This window comes from Haliaeetus leucocephalus, unplaced genomic scaffold (assembly GCF_000737465.1).
Source record: "Haliaeetus leucocephalus isolate CR32 unplaced genomic scaffold, Haliaeetus_leucocephalus-4.0 Scaffold517, whole genome shotgun sequence".
NCBI classification, from domain to species: Eukaryota; Metazoa; Chordata; class Aves; order Accipitriformes; family Accipitridae; genus Haliaeetus; species Haliaeetus leucocephalus.
In genome coordinates this window covers 3,059,194-3,075,396 of record NW_010972953.1, presented here as the reverse complement: position 1 = coordinate 3,075,396, position 16,203 = coordinate 3,059,194, and the positions used below count along the sequence as shown (strand labels likewise).

The following is a 16,203-nucleotide window of genomic DNA, read 5'->3' as shown; positions in this document are numbered from 1 at the left end:
AAAGCTGCCTGGAAAAGAGCTTTGTTCAGGAAACTTAGAGAAGTGTTGCGAAGTTTACCTAGAACTCAGCTTGGATTGCAATTCTGGGTAGGAAGAACATGAAAGGAAAGTCTGACCTAGTAGAATGGAAAGTGTGGTGGGAGGGTTGTGAAGATTTAATCAGAGCATTGTAATAGCCTTCCTATGCAAATCGGTTAACCTGGCTCAGGTTACCTATTTCACAGCCTCTGAGCATCTGTATATAAGGGCTTGTTTTTTTCAGAGGGTGACGTTAATAGTGAACAACAACTTTGCTCCTTTCTGAAGCAAAATCGAGTGCTAGATCTTGATATTTCAGTAGCGCTGGGGATAAGAATAGGGAGATAGAGCAGGTTATGCTGCCCACAGAGCAGTACCAGAGGGAATGCCCCTGCTGTTAGTTAACCAGCCAGAGAAAATCCAGCTCCTGCTTACCAAATCTCGGCTCTTTGGCTGCTGTGATATTTATCTGTGCTCAGGATAAGGTGTAAATGCAACGTAAGTCACCCAGGCTGTCTGGTTGGAAGGAGACAGCCCCAGCACGGCCTGGAGGGCGTTGCCTCTTTGACAGTGACCCAGCGTGAGTCTGATCTGACCGTTGCTTTTTGGAGGTTTGGGCAGACCAGTGTTACGCACAGCTCTTCGTGTGAGCGAAAGCCTCCTCCCTGGTTAGCCAGTGAGCAGAGTGAGCCAGGCGACATGCGTGGGCGTCCTCCTCTGAGCTGCCCAGCAGAAACAAGAAGCGACCCGGGGGCTGTCGGAGACCAGGCAGCTCTCGTGGACCGATGCTGCTAGTGTGTCTCAGAGCAGCACTCGAACAAAGGCTGTTGGAATCAGCCCTCCGGCAGGGAGGGGAATTAATCGCCCTATTCATTCTTCCCAGCGAGCTTGTCTCGCTGTGCTTATGTAAAGTCAGGGTATGAATTATTTACAGCGGGCTTTCCCACCGTAGTAGTGCCGGTGTACGGAGCCAGAGCGGGAGCGTCGGGCTGGGGGCACGGCGATGCTCCGCGCTGGGTGTCACCCACCACCAAGGTGACGGCAGCGAGGGGCGGCTGCGCGATGGCGGACAAAACGCTGGGCGTGTGGCACACAGCATCCTCTGCCTTCCACGCGTACCGCAGTCTTTCGTAAATGAAAGAGCCTGAGCTGTGCTGCCAGGGAGGAGGAGGAGGAGGACCAACACAACACCGGTGCATGTTGCCATGGAAACGCTGGTCAATTGATGCGCCATCAATCGCAATACAAATAATTTTCTATGTTTGCAGCTTTTTTTTTTTTTCCCCCCTTGCTACAATCAGGTGGCATCGCTGTCTAGTGTTCGTCACACTGCATCTCTCATAGAAGCTTGGGAGAATAACAGAACCTTTAAAGAAACGGAGCTGTGTAGGCTGAGCTCCGTGAATGAGGCTGGAGGCAACTGGTGAGGCTCTGACTCCCGTGGAACAGCAGGAGGAGGGATGGAGGCAACTCGTGGCCATCCAAGGAGTGGGCTGGAAGCAGAGACGTGTGGTTCCCGGGGTCTCACGAAGACACTCGCTGTTGTTGCTGCATGGGGAAAAGTCAGATTTTCCCTTTTCATCTGCTAGGGCTGAGCCTGGAAGCAGCTGTTTAACACAGCGATATGTCCGAGGTCAGGTGAAGAGGGGGCATGTGTTGGCCGTCCAGCTCCTGCTGTGGCTAATCCTAGGCACATCGCTTCAACTGCCTTTTTCTAGTTGACCTTGAATTCAGAGATGTGTTATTTCTTTCCCTAATAGACAGCTATGTAGTTTGTTTCCCCGCAGCTGTGGGCATGTTCACAATATTTGTCATTTCAGCTTTAAGAATAAAATATAAATGGCGGCAACTTTAATTTCTCATAGGATTTGCTTGAGTGTTTCGAAAAACCCTACATTTTGAATGGGGGTTAATTTGGAGCATGGGGTTGCTTAATATATTACACTGGGCTTTCCTAGCCCGCTGTTATGATTTGATACAGCAGTGTGTCATAACACAGCTGGTCAGATGAAGCTTTTTTTTTATATTTTTTTTTTTTTGCTGGGGGTAGGTCTTTGGCTGTATCGTAGTGGCAGGGTAAGGATGCTTAGCGGGATCTTCCCTAGACAAGATGCGTAGGAGTCAATGTGGGTCAAGTTTGTCCCTCCCAAACCCCCAGGCCATCTGTATCCTGTCTCTCCTCGAATATTGGCTTCACGTGCAGAAGTGCTCAGCTGTTGATGCACGTGGAGACCCTGTAGTCGTGCCTCCCGGCCCTGCATTCGGCGCAGAGATGTTGTTTCTTTGGTGATTATGTCGTAGCCTGGCAGGATGAAGTTGCTCAAACTCCCACGGGATATGAATCATTGTGGTGTGACACATTCAGCGGTTCTCACGCTGCTGCTTCTGAGAAGAGGCAATACAACTTGAGCTACACAAGCTCCAAATATAAAACCTTAAATAGGAGTTATTTTCCTCTGACCGCTAACAAAAATACTGAGGATGAACCACAAAAATAGCCTTTGCCATACTGGTGTCACAGAACTGGGAGGCGCTTCTGGAATTGCTCAGTTCAGCCTGTGCCAGTGGAAACTGCCTCATCCTAGACGACTGTAAGTCAGCTTTCCTATGGCAGTGTTTGGTGATGCCGCTTAGACTTTTGTGTAGACAGCACGCTTCCTTCTGGAAGCATCACACTACTATCAGAAGAAGTGAGTTGCTTGAACCTGGCCTCCCTCTCTTGCACATTCAGTTGGTTTTACTCAAGTTTTGGCTTATTCCGGAGGCAGAGTGTTGTTCTTCACTGCTCTTTAAAAAAGGAAATTCTGTGGAGATCAACAGGAGCTTGCTTCTTGAGATAGCTATATGTGGAAACCCCTCTTGTTCCACTTTTTTAGGATCATTCAGTTGATAGAAGTGCCCAGGCCAACCTCAGCTTTCCTAGACCACTCCGGGCCATATAGCATCCACCCGTATGCCTGTGCTAAGGAACTGGGGTATGTGTGTTTAGCCACAGGTGCCTGGAAAGAGTGAGCCTGTCGTAGGAGCCCAAATCGGCAGAAACAGCAAGCTGTTAGCCAGGCACACCGGGCAAGACAAATCTGGTCTGTGTGAATTGACAGTGAGAACTGCCAGCAGTTATTGAGGGGAGAATTCAATACTGTAAGCTGTCTATATAAAAGGTATCTGCCCCAAGTAACCCAATTAGCACTACGTAATTTCAGGCCCTGCAGCACAATTCACAGGACTGGAGAAAGCAGGAATTTGTCTAGCGTGCAGGCTGCTGTACGGACAGTGGTCAGAAATAAGATGAAAGAAATGAGATGGGAGAGGTGGGCTGACTGTCTGCACTGGCTGACCTGCCCCGCAGGCTCCAGGGGTGAAAGCACGCGTCGCTCAGCGTATCTGCGAGCTCGCTGCCGCGGTTCTGCAGCCAGCTGCTTTGAGCAGAGCGGCTCAGGCAGCGACAGCCTTCTGTGCCACCCTGGGCAGGCTGAATTAAAAGGATCGCTGGACTGTCGCTTGATAACTTTGTCTTTTACTAATTCACCCGGTGTCTTCGTTCTCCAGTTACGCGGTTATTGCCTACGGCTGTGCCAGCTGCCCCAAGCTGACCTGCGAGAGGGACGGCTGCCAGACGGAGTTCTGCTATCACTGCAAACAGATATGGCATCCCAACCAAACCTGCGACATGGCCCGCCAGCAAAGGGCACAGACGCTCCGAGTACGGACCAAGCACACGTCAGGCCTCAGTTACGGACAGGAATCCGGGCCGGGTATGGATTCACACGTTTTTTGGTTACTCAGTGCTGCAGTTATGCCTGTGAAGGTGAGAAAGAGCCACCTGTGTGCAAAAAAAACCCCTTCCCGGCAAAGCGGGGGGGTGTTAGTGCCCTGTGGGGAACGCTGCTGCGTGGCACAGCTGAGGGTCTCCGGCAGCCGCGGGTGAGAACAGCTGTGAAACTCCAAGTCATTTCCCCTTCTCATGTGTGTTAGAACGTGTCTGGTGGGCTCCTCCAAGAATGCAAACCAGATCAGTAGGTGATGATGTGCTTTTGGTCCTTCCGCATCACGGCAGCTCCCCTCATCCACCCCAGCTAGGCTTGTGGCTCTTTTGATCTTGGATGTTCTCGCTTCTTGCTGATCTAAACCTTGAACAAATACGCACTTTTTACCCTTGCAGCTTCAAATTTGCCTGCTGCGGTAGTAAAGCGTAGCATTCGTGTCTAGTTGAGTGTGGGGAGCCTCGCTCCATGCACTGTTAGGTGTTAGTAATGTCGGGTACAGAAAAAAAAAATGCCAACCCACAGACTCCTCTGCTGCCTGGTAGGAGCTGCTGTGTCTCCTGAGTTAGTGTTCGTTAAAAATAACTGTATTGACTCTGGAAGTGGGCAGTAAGGCCATTTCAGAAAGTCTCGCCCTACCCCCAAACAAAACACCCTGCTTTTCCTTCTATGTCAGGAGTTTAAATGTTAATACGCTTACTTAGAATGGAGCTGTCGTGGGTGGTTCAGAGGTGGCTTAGTGGTATGTCAAGATTCAACATGCCCCAGTTAGAGGGCCCTGATAATGGACAGCATAGATACTACCACAGCTTGTGGTACAAGCCAGCAAGCAAAAAATAGTTTCTGAGTTTTTTCATCCTTTTAAAGGAGATCCCTGCCAGGAAGAGCTTAGCACTCAGCCACTGAAAGGGAGGTTCTTGAGACAGTGGTTTTTCCCCACCCTGTTCTTGCTGGATTCAATATAGTGATTAATAAGGTGCGAGCTGGTCTCAGCAGCTGGATTTCATATTGTCGAGTGTTGCAGAGGCTGCCAGCAAAGCCTTGAACCACTGCGCAGCCATTGCATAACTGTGATCAGATGACACTTGAATTAAGGAAGAGATGAAGGACCCTTATCCTGCTTTGCCAGCAACAAACTGGGGACTGGACAGCCTCTGCACCGGACCCCCGTGTGTGGCTGCAGACCCCATTCCCCCTTCTGGCTACTTTTGAAGGCCAGGTTTGGAGTTTCTCTGATGCCTTGTTCTCCCAATTGTTCTGTCGTTCTTGGCCCATGAGTCACCTCAGTGGAGCAATTTAGTAATGGTTTGTTCTTACGCTGTTGCCTTGGCTAGCACAGGGCAGGTATGACTTGTTCCCAGCGTTTAAGCATGTTCTGGAATACATCCTGTTCAAGGCTAGAATAAGCTTTTAAAGTGACTGTTGTTTGCAGTCCCTGCTGTCCAGGCAAATGGCTTTGGTGGGATCTGTCTCACCGATATTATCTTCTTACTCTGAAGATAAACTGGGGATGGTTGTGTCTTTAGTTTATCTGTGATTAGCAAAGGTGTTCTGCCCGCACAGAAAACAAGGGTTTCAATCCATAACGAGAACCCCCTCGTTGATTCTTCATACTTGCAGCACAGAGTGTCCAACTCAATCCCGTGCTTGCTCCCCGCAGCTGATGACATCAAGCCGTGTCCACGTTGCAGTGCTTACATCATCAAGATGAACGATGGGAGCTGTAACCATATGACCTGTGCCGTGTGTGGCTGCGAGTTCTGCTGGCTGTGTATGAAGGAGATCTCGGATCTGCATTACCTCAGGTGAGAAAGGGGAGCAGCACGCCTGGGTTGCTGCCGGTGGGGTAGCATGTGCTTCTCTGAGGCTGGTTGGAGGAATTCATATCGTGTGTTGGCCTTTCATCCTCCTGCCTCTCCAATCAGTCAGTAAAATTTTCTTCTTTCTGACACAAAGATCTGAACTTTCTCCCTATGTTACAGCAGGAGGCTGCTCATCCCCACCAAGAAAAGCTCCTCCTGATACAATTGCATTTGAGAGAGCTCTTAGCCTACTGGATCTTAAACGTAGTCCCAGTAGTGTGATAATCACCTCGATGAGCAAATTAATCTTGATGGGGAGAAAGAGGGAAACCTTTTTTGCGTTGTCTATCCGCTTCCTAAGTTTTGGGGTTTGGGTTCATGCAGAAGTTGAACTTGGGGTTCTCAGGAACACATAGGAATTGCTGTGGTGTTAATGTAATTTTTTTTTTTTTCCTTCCATTAAGCCCCTCTGGCTGTACATTCTGGGGCAAAAAGCCATGGAGTCGTAAAAAGAAGATTCTCTGGCAGCTGGGCACATTGATCGGTGCTCCCGTAGGCATTTCCCTCATTGCTGGCATTGCCATTCCTGCTATGGTCATTGGCATCCCTGTGTATGTCGGGAGGAAGGTAAGTGTGGAGAGTACAAGGTTGTTGCTGAGGGATCTGGGGCTTTTGGGCCATTCTCTGTACTTAAGGCATCTGACCAGAAATTCAGTGTTGATATGAAGGGTGGATCTTTTCATAGAACCAAAATTTAGTTGTCTTTTCTAAACCTTGTCTTATCTTTTGGGCTTCATGTGGGGAGAGGGAAGGTGGTGGCTGATAGCCCTTCAGGCTGAAGTCCTTTCAGATGCATTTTGCATTGCTCTTGTGCCTCTGCCTTGAATCAGGAGCACCCAAGGAAAAACCTGGTCCCTTTTTTAACACATCCTGTGATGATGGGCTCTATGGGACAGTGGCTGCACCCTGAGCATCACACTTTGGCTTGCATGAGTCAATCGTGTGTTTTGATGCTGACCTGCTGCCCCAAACTGTGTGATACTGTTGTGTGTCTGTGCTGATAAAGAGGTGTTGAGAGGGAAGAAAAGGCATGTCAGCACCTTACCTGTAGCTGCTTCTTTTTCTTAAACACAGACCCACCTGCTAGATCTGATCTGTGAGGAGATCTGTGGTCAAGATGAGATTCTTTAAGGACCAATGCAGCTGACAAGGCTGTAAAATCACAAGTTTATTAATGTCTTTTGCTGGTATTTGCTCATGGCCAGGGTCTGTTCTCACCTGGTGCTTCTCTTTCCGTCAGATCCACAGCAGGTATGAGGGAAAGAAAACCTCTAAGCACAAGAGGAACTTGGCCATTACTGGTGGGGTCACCTTGTCTGTCATTGCCTCTCCAGTCATCGCTGCTGTCAGTGTTGGTAAGCGGGCACAGTCCCTTTCCCTCCTGGTGGGCCGGTAGTCACCGAGACAAGTGGGTAGCCCAGCCCTGTGAGATGGGGGTGGCCAAAGGGCAGTTTGCGGACCGCTGCTGCATGCTCTTCTGGGCACATCCCTCTGTTTCGCATCCAGGCTGCATGTCCTCATGTGCTTGAGTCGGCCTGGAGCCAGCATGGGGCTTGTCTGGGGCACCAGTTGCCTGTGCCACAGCCCACAGTGGAGTCCCTTGACACGCAGAGCTGTCTCTTACTCATAGACTGTTTTGGTGGCTGATGTTTTGGGGGTTCAGCCGAGGCCATCTGTGCTCTTGGGGTTCCCTCACTCTGCACTGCAGCAGCACAAATGAAGGGCTCCTCCACTGTCTTATCTGCAAAGTTGTGAACTAGGACCTTTAAAAGCAGCGTAAACACAACTGAAAGAGTCCCTACCCCAAAGAGTCCTTTCTGTCTGCCCAATGCAGCTCAGTCTTAAACTCCTCTTAACTCAGCGCATCCTACCCTCCAGGCATTGGCGTCCCTATCATGCTGGCTTACGTCTATGGTGTTGTGCCGATCTCGCTGTGCCGAGGCGGTGGCTGTGGAGTTAGCACCGCCAATGGAAAGGGTGTGAAAATTGAGTTTGATGAAGATGACGGACCAATCACAGGTACGGTGATAACTGGTGAAGGGAAGGGGGTGAAGCAAGACCCTGTCATTGCCTCTTGTAATGAAATAGTAGGGGGTCTTAACATGTCCCAAATCTGAGTATCAGTCTTTATACCTGGGTTTGGCTAGAAGCAATTATTTGCTTCAGTCTTCTGGTGATCAGCTGTGTAGCTCTTGAAGCAGAATCTCAGCTCTTTCTTGCCCTGGACAAGGCAGGGGGGCAGTCTGAGACGAGACGCACGCTGCCTGCTGTCTGACCCCCGGCTCTGCCAGCACCGTCGCAGCCAAACGTTTCCCTTGCTGATTCCGATTCCTGTGCTCTTCTTCCCCGCAGTGGCTGATGCCTGGCGAGCCCTGAAGAACCCCAGCATTGGCGAAAGCAGCATTGAGGGGTTGACCAGTGTGCTGAGCACCAGCGGCAGCCCCACCGATGGGCTCAGCGTGATGCAGGGCAACTACAGCGAGACGGCCAGCTTCGCCGCCCTCTCAGGCGGCACCCTGAGTGGAGGTGTCCTCTCGGGAGGCAAGGGGAAATACAGCAGGTAACTGAACTGATGGGCACAGCAAGAAAAGGGTAGAGGCTCCCAAGGCCCATGTTGGTTGAGTAGGCTTCTTTTGGGGAGCTCTCCTGGACTGTGGGTGGTCCTTCTTTGACCTGGGAGCCGTGTCCTAGTATTTTTTACTTCTTGGTCTATTGTAGAATAACCAGTCCCAGCAGACCAGGCTACTTCTGGAGTCAGTGCTAGGCTGGTTCTTGCAAGGAGGACAAAAGATAAGTTTTTGTCCCTGCTGAGCTCCTTGAAACTGCAGAGCTGATGCTTCAGGTTAATTGGGGACAGCGCAGAGATGCGTGCATGGCCTGTTTAAAGATCTTCCAGTCCTCTTATCCCAGCCTAGAGGCTTTGATGCTTCCTATTCTCCACTGGCCTATAGCAAGCAGGGTCACTGCTTTCCAAGTCAGGAGGTTATACCACAGTTTTCCTCTAAACTTGCCTGTGAATCAGTTTGCTGGGTAATTGGAGACACGTGTTGATACGGCAGCCAGGATATAATTGTGACTGCGCTAGATCTGTGGAAATCGGTTCTTCACAGGAATTGTGTGAGTCATTGATATAAACACAACTTTACCTTCGTCATGGAAAACAGAATGGGTTTACCTAAATGGAGCCAAAAATGAGACTAAATGAACCGTTGGGCTTAAACTCTTGTCATGCCGAGACGCACCAGCACAGACGGCCTTTTTCTTTCCCATGACAAACAGCAATTGTTTGGTGCCCCTCAGGGACCATCTAAGGCATTTCTGAGGAATCCTCTTCTTTTCTGCAGGCTGGAAGTTCAGGCAGATGTCCAGAAGGAGATTTTCCCCAAAGATTCGGTCAGCTTGGGGGCTATCAGTGACAACGCCAGCACTCGAGCCATGGCTGGTTCCATCATCAGCTCCTACAACCCCCAGGACAGGTAGGAAGACATGCAATGGTGAGAAGAGTGTTGGTAGTGGGTGTCCTGCAAAAATCTGTGCTCTGCGAGGTGCTGCTGTGGGTGGCGAGATGACTAGCGGCACCAGTCAGCTCTTCTGTAGCTGGCAAGTGGACTGATCCTTTTACTGGCACAGATGGAGGACTGGGCGCAATTTGGGAGCAGCCTCCATGTGTAGTGTAGAGGCTGAGGAGGGGATCTGCAGCCCAGGACCCTCAAGGTCTGTTCCTGGCAGCTTGCAGGGACTCTGGTGCCTTCCCAGTTCAGTTCATGGCTTACAGCCTGGGGATGATCTTGGCTGCTGTTTGGAGGACTCAAGGGGAGCAGTGAGTGCTGCTGTTTCCCAGATGCCGTGGGGTGATGAGCAGCATTTTGCTCATGTTTGGGAAATGAGATCCTCGTGGTACAGCAATGCAGCGCCCAGTGTTGACCCAGTCGAACCCAGTAACTGTACCCAGTAACGCAAGGGTGCTTGTTTCTGCAGGGAGTGCAATAACATGGAGATCCAGGTGGACATTGAAGCCAAACCAAGTCACTACCAGCTGGCCAGCGGCAGCAGTACAGAGGATTCTCTGCATGTCCACACCCAGATGGCAGAGAATGAGGAAGAGGAGGAGGAAGAGGAAGAGGATGGTGAGCAGGAGCAGACATGCAAACACCAAAGCTGTGAGCAAAAGGACTGCATTGCCAGCAAAACCTGGGACATCACCCTGGCCCAGCCTGAGAGCATACGGAGTGACCTGGAGAGCTCCGACAGTCAGTCGGATGACGTGCCAGACATTACCTCGGATGAATGTGACTCCCCCCACTCTCAGACTGCAGCAGCCTGCCCACAGACCCCCAAAGCTAGAGGTGCCGAGAGCCCAAGTGCCCACCTGAGCCACTGTGCCCAAGCCGAGGGCTGCAGGCTGGATGAAATAGTCAAACTGGAGTGCATCGAAGCCAGAGTATGAAGTGGCCTCCTGCTGAAAAGCACACTCGCTGTCATTGCATCTTTTGGGGCAGGGTTGTGTCCGTGTTGGCTTCTGTTTGTGATTCTCCAGCTGGCTCCCCAGCCTCGCCTTGGGAGTTCCTGTTTCTTACGTGACTTAAAAGAAAAAGGATAAAAAAAAAAATCCCCCGCCCTCTTTTTGTTTTAATTTATTGGTTCAAGCTCTGTGAGGTGTGTAAGAGTGTAAATATGTACGTGTGTCTGTATGTCTGCAAACATCCTAAGGGACTATTTGAATAAAGACTCTGGTTGTCATTCGACTTGCATTCAGCTCATCCTTTGCAAAGATGTCCTGTGAAATCCTCTGGCTCCTTTGCCCTTTGCTCAAGCATTTGTAGACACTACCCTAGCCCAAGGCATGGGGAAAATGGGGACACCTCCTGTTCTGCCTCTAGAAAGTGGGGTGTGACAGCTTTGTTCTGTCTGTGTCAGCCGTGGGGACGGTGCATGGGCCATGTGTGGCTGCAGTGGCTGGACCTGCTTTGTCCTGAAGCTGTAGTAAGGAGAGGTCTCTCTTCTCCCTGCTCCCTGTGCAGCAGGGCTGTGTACAGGTTAAAAGGGGGGAAGGATGGGGACTAACGCTGTGCTGAGCCAAATTCCCAGCGTTGCTGGGTGTAAGGGATCTGAGGTGGCTGAGGGCTGGGCTGGCGGCTCAGGTGGGATATTAGGGACAAGTGTCTTTGAGCCTCTGCCTGGACCAAGCCCTTCCCCAGACCAGTCCCAGGAGCCAGGGCTGCATTGCTGTCCCTGTAATTAAATTGTCGGTGCCTCATGTCTGCAACGAGCTTTGCAGAGAGCATCGCTTAGCAAGGATCTCCCGTGAGCAAGGGAGGGCTCCCCAAAGCACCCCTGGTACAAGCAGAGCTGGGTTGCTTTTTCTGCAGCCACCCTGGCAAGCTCTTGTCCTCGGCCCCTCTCACTCAGTCTCTTGCTATCAGTAACTTCCCTGGAAACTTTTTTAGAGTGATTGCCACCGAAAGGGCTTCTCTGAGTCACCTTCTGAGAGAAGTCAGCACCAGCCCTGACCCCTCTGCTTTTCCTTCTCTCTGCAGGTCGATCCCCATTACCTGATGGTGCTCGTCTCTGCCCTGTGGTCTGGCAGTATCCCACCCCGAAGAGCTGCTCCTTCCCAGACCCTCAGCCCGTGGCCACGGACCTGTCTGGCTGGATCCCAACCTGCCACCATCGCTTTAGAGTGGAGCGACCCGAGCGTGTCAGGGAGGCGGAGATGGCGGGGATGGATGGGGAAGAAGATGAGGCAGCGTGGCATGGCGTATCGGCATGGCGTGGCGTATCAGCGTGGCGTGGCACAGCGTGCCATGGCATGGCCGCTGGTTTGGCAGCAAGGGGAGCGCAGGGGTGGGGACAGGGCTGTGCTTCCCCTTGGTGGAGGCAGGCGAAGGTGGAGTTATCCCTTTGTTCGTCCTGGAGAGCTGGTCAGACAGGAATTGGAGTAGCAGTGGGGTGCAGCAGGCAAGTGGCTCCGGTGGTCTGGTCCTGGTCCTGGTCCTGCCCGCTCATGTGGGGACCCTGATGGATCCGGCTGCCAACCTTGGGGCTGAGGGCAGGGCTGGGCCGGGGGCATCGAAGGGATCTGATGGTCTGATCCTGGCCCAGTGAAGATGTGTCAAGTGGGTGAGTCTGGGTCTGGCACAGTGATTGTGATGGGAGGGTGCCGCAGCCCTGCCTGCCTGCGGCTCCAGCGCTGCCCTCCTGCAGGGGAAACTGAGGCAGGGAGGGAGGGGAGCCAAGGGGCTCAGACGGGGTCAAGGACAGGGTGATGACGAGTGTGCGAGGACAGTGGCCCCGTGGTGGGTCCCGACGGGGGAACAGCCCTGCTGCCGTCAGTCCTCAAAGCGCCGGGTGCCGAGAGCCAGTGCTGGAGCTGTCGTTTTGGGCAGCTCCTCTCCCCGGAGCTTCTTCATTCCTCCGGGGAGCCCCAGCCCTTCCCAGCCCCGTCAAGAACTCCTGTCCTTATGGCTGCTGGTCCCCACACCACCGTCCCAGTCTCAGGAGAGCCGGTCGGAGCGGTGGTTTGCATACCGGGGCTGCCAGCGGCTGCAACCACATCACCTCCTGCCTTGTCCGCCCAGCAGCGTGGGGCTCATCCTCTAGGGCTGTCCCCAAATGTCCCTGCCTGTGCTGAGCGTGGTGCAAGACCAGGAGGGACGGCTCGGTGCCAGCCACCCCACAGCGTGCAGCCTCCTCGCCCAGCCCTCCTCTCCCCTCTGTCCCAGGCCACCTCGATCCCGGCAGCCACCAAAGGGTCCTCATGAAAACGGGCCTCATCCTCCTCATCATTGGGCACCTCAACTTCATCACCGGTGCCCTTGTCCACGGCACCGTCCTCCGCTTCGTGGTCAACCCCCGGGATGCCATCTCCCTGCAGTACGCCGTCGCCAACGCCGCCTCCGTCATCTCCGCGCTGCTGGTACCGTGGGGTGCAGGGTGGGAGGGTACAGGGGGGGACATCGGTGGGTGTGGGGGGGCATCTGGGGTGGATGCAGGGTGGGCAGGAGGTGGGATGTGGGAGGGGGTGGGATGGATGTGGTGTGGATGCGGAGCGGGCAGGAGGTGGGATGCAGGATGGACGCTGCTCTGTCTTCTCTTCCCTGCTCTGAACAAGCCTTTCCAGCACAAAACCAGGGGGATTAAATGCACAGGGACTTCTTACTGGGTGGAGGCTGGGGAAGACGAAGCAGTGCCCACCACGATGCTGAATTGGCCGGATGAGATTTCAGGAGCAATGTCAACAGGGAAAGGGGACCAACGTCCCCGGGGCATGGTGGGTGCCGTGCATCGCTGACCCCCCCACGCTTCCTCGCAGACCATCTCCTGCGGAATAGCTGCCCTCGTGCTGTCCCGCTGCCTCGCCCCCGCCACCCTCGTAAGCACCTTGCCCAGCACCCAGCAGGATGCAGCCATCCCCTGGAGCGTGCACAGGCTCACCGCACTGTCTTTTCTCTCCCCTCCTGCAGAAATGGGCGGTTTTTGCCCTGAGTGCCAGCAGCAGCCTGGGCTGCCTGTCCTGCCTGCTGGGGCTGGCCGTCTCCATCGGGCTGACGATGGGCAGCCAGGGCCGGGCACTGCTGGCCCCCTGCACCATCGCCGACGTCGCCCTCGCCCCGGTCTCACACCAGTGCCCCTTCGATCCCACCCGTGTCTACGTGAGTCCTCAGTGGGTTGTGGGCTGTGGATGCCTGCAGAGGGGATGGGGAGGATGTGTGGGGACCTGATGCCTCGTGTCCCCGCAGAGCTCCACGCTGTCTCTCTGGGCTATCTCCCTCCTGCTCGACTTGATGGAGATCATCTTTGGCATCCGCTGCCTTCTGCTCACCCTCGACCTCCTTCGCCTCGGCCGCTGCTGCTGCAGGGCGCACCGGAGAAAGGTGACGCCTGGTCCCTAGGCTTGGCACTGACCCGTTCCCGTGCAGGACTGGGACGGACCCGTCTGGGCTTGGGGACTCTGGGACGAGGGTAGGACTTGCTGACCCAAAGCTCTCGGCCCCCCGGCCCTGCTCTCAGCAGTCTCTCTGGCTTGCAGGTCTCCTTGCGGGCAGACCCTGCGGAGAACCCCGACCCCGGGCAGTGCCTGGGCTTGCTGAGGTTGGACAGCGTGGAAACTGCCCGGCTCTGAGCAGGGCCCAAGGGCTGATGCCGTGGACATGCCCGGGCCAGCCCTGCCCCATCCCAGCACCCGCACAGCCCCACATTGGGACCTGGCTGCTCCCCAGCCCGGCTATGGGGCAGACGCATCCCCTGGACACCACCAGCCAAGACACGTGAGCCCATCCCCATGGCCTCAGGTCGCCTGGGGCTGCAGCAAGGAAGGTGACTGGGCTGGATCCGGACCCTGTGCGGAGGAACTTTCCCCTCGGCGTCGATGACCCCTTTCCCACCACTGACTGCACTGACACAAACTTTATTCTGTAGGTATTAAAAGACCAGAACCGCATCCCCCTCCCCATGGCCCCCACCCGTGTGCCGGCCGTGGGGCTGTGGGGAAGGGGCTGGCCTGGCCCCCACGGCCCATGGCAGTGTGTGCATGTGTGGGGGGTGCTGGGGAGCCCCTGAGCCACCGAGTCTTTGTCCCCCGGGCCGTATCCCCGCACCTGCTGGAGATGCAGCGATGGCTTCACCGCCAGCCTTTCCCACCGGGCTGGGTTGTCCCCCTGCTCTGAGCCCCCGGTGCTGGGGGGGGACCGTCCTCGCTCGGGGCAGACCCTACCTCCATCCTTCCCCGAGTCAAGCCAGTGCAGGAGCCCCCCCCCAGTGATGAGGACCGTCCCCCCCACCTCAGCCAGGCTCCAGCTCTCTCCCCACGAGGGGCCGTGGGGGCACGGGTGCTGGGGACCGCGGGGGCCGGGCAGGGGATAGAGGCAGTGACCAGCTGCAGGGTGAAGGGGTGACATGGGGCCATGGGGACTGGGGGGGGGGGCTGTGGGGGTCCATGGGGCTCAGAGCTGCGCGGCGCCGCTGGGGTCACACTGCAGCAGGCGCACGATGGACGGGTCGCTCTTGGCACCTTTGATGAACTCCTCCAGCGAGAGCTTGCCTGTGGGAGGGGGACACGGCTCAGCCCGGTGGCCACCACCCCATCCCGGGTGCACACGCAGGACCGGAGACCTCCCGGCACCCACCCGCTCGGGATGAACACCCTTGGGGTCTGCTCCCTAGGTTTTGGGAGCACGCCGAGCCCCTCCGGCTGCCGGGGCTCCCCCCAGCCATCCCGGCGGACATGAGCCATTTAATCAGCGTGCGTGCGGCTCCTTCTAAGACCCCTGGATTTAGCCATGAGACCTTTCCCTTAATCCCTTCCATCTCCTCTCATTTACCATCATTATTAGTATCCATCTGTCGGAAGATTTTTTCCGTTCTTTTCTCTGGAGTCGATTCATCTTCAGGCATGTTCATCACAGAGGAAACCATTTTGTAGATGGCCTGGGAGAGGGAGACGGGGGTGAGGGTGGGTGCAAGGTGGGTGCCTGCCATCACCCACCCGAGATGGGGGACAGAGCTTTGGGCTTCACTGCCCTGAGAATGGGGCTGGCGTTTAACACCCTCCCCGTGCGATCAGGCTATGGGGACCTTTAGCTCCCAGCATAGCCGGGGTGGGTGCAAGCGGCAGCTCCAGGGAAACATTCCAGCTGCAGGAGGCAGATGGGAACTGCTTCTGCAGGGATGAGATGCCCATCGAGATGCCACCGCAACAGCCTCATGAGTCACCTTCCGATGCCGAATCGACTGGGCTGGGGTCTGGGCAAGGAGAGCATCTCCTGTCAGTCTGCCGACCACGCATCCATCTGCCCCGGGGTGCTCGGTGATGGCTGCGTGCACTGTGAGTGGGGCCAGTGGGAAAAGCCCCGGGAGGGGGTGGCAAAGGGATGCCCCTAGGAGAGGGAAGGACCAGGGGATGCCCCAGGGCAGACGGATCCCTGCAGCCACAGAGCTTAGCGGGCAGCTCTCTGCAGACAGCAACAGGCTCCGTCCCAGGCACTGTCAAGCCGCGTACCGGGAGTAACGCAGGGTGCACGTCCCCAAGCCGTCCGCGTTCTGGGAGGGGATGGCCACCATCACGCCCAGGTGACAGGCAGGACCACACACTAGGAGCCACGGCGGGGCGAGGGAACCCGGTACCTGCACAATTTCCAGCATCTCCTCCCGACTGATGTAGCCGTTGCCATCCAAGTCGTACATGCTGAAGGCCCACATGAGCTTCTGCTCCAGCTTCCCGCGGGAGGTGACGCTCAGGGCGATGATGAACTCTCGGAAGTCGATGGTGCCGTCGCCGTTGGTGTCGAAGGTGCGGAAGACGTGCTCGGCGAACTTGGAGGCATCACCGTAGGGGAAGAAGTTGGCATAGATCTTCTTGAACTCCTCCACGTTGAGGATGCCCGAGGGACAGTCCTTCAGGAAACCTTTGTACCAGCCCTGCAGCTCCAGGTCGGAGAACTCGGTGTTTTCCCGCAGGTCTTGGAGCATCTCAGGACGCAGTTTGCTGTTCTGCTTCCCCATGCCGCTGGGACGTGCTGGCCGTCCCCTGGGGGATGAGTGCTGCAGGGGGGCAGGCGGCT

At 55.1% G+C, this 16,203-nt stretch overlaps 3 protein-coding genes across 3 annotated transcripts; 2 read left to right on the top strand and 1 right to left on the bottom strand.

The window, feature by feature from the left end:
- Positions 1-1,080: 1,080 nt before the first annotated feature.
- Positions 1,081-10,386, top strand: RNF19B (ring finger protein 19B). Its single transcript, XM_010576335.1, has 10 exons — positions 1,081-1,148; positions 2,895-2,993; positions 3,538-3,773; positions 5,443-5,587; positions 6,049-6,211; positions 6,885-6,999; positions 7,523-7,663; positions 7,997-8,204; positions 8,989-9,120; positions 9,623-10,386. Exons 1-10 carry the CDS (start codon positions 1,081-1,083, stop codon positions 10,089-10,091), a joined length of 1,776 nt encoding a protein of 591 aa, XP_010574637.1. The 3' UTR covers positions 10,092-10,386.
- A 1,024-nt stretch (positions 10,387-11,410) lies between these two features.
- On the top strand, positions 11,411-14,034 carry TMEM54 (transmembrane protein 54). The gene is made up of 6 exons (XM_010576334.1): positions 11,411-11,531; positions 12,367-12,560; positions 12,957-13,016; positions 13,108-13,296; positions 13,384-13,518; positions 13,674-14,034. The coding sequence occupies exons 1-6, from the start codon at positions 11,411-11,413 to the stop codon at positions 13,764-13,766; spliced, it is 792 nt and encodes a 263-aa protein (XP_010574636.1). The 3' UTR covers positions 13,767-14,034.
- A 426-nt stretch (positions 14,035-14,460) lies between these two features.
- Positions 14,461-16,192, bottom strand: HPCA (hippocalcin). The gene is made up of 3 exons (XM_010576052.1): positions 15,767-16,192; positions 14,965-15,070; positions 14,461-14,684 (listed from the first exon to the last, which is right to left on the bottom strand). The coding sequence occupies exons 1-3, from the start codon at positions 16,142-16,144 to the stop codon at positions 14,587-14,589; spliced, it is 582 nt and encodes a 193-aa protein (XP_010574354.1). The 5' UTR covers positions 16,145-16,192; the 3' UTR covers positions 14,461-14,586.
- Between the last annotated feature and the right edge of the window lie 11 nt (positions 16,193-16,203).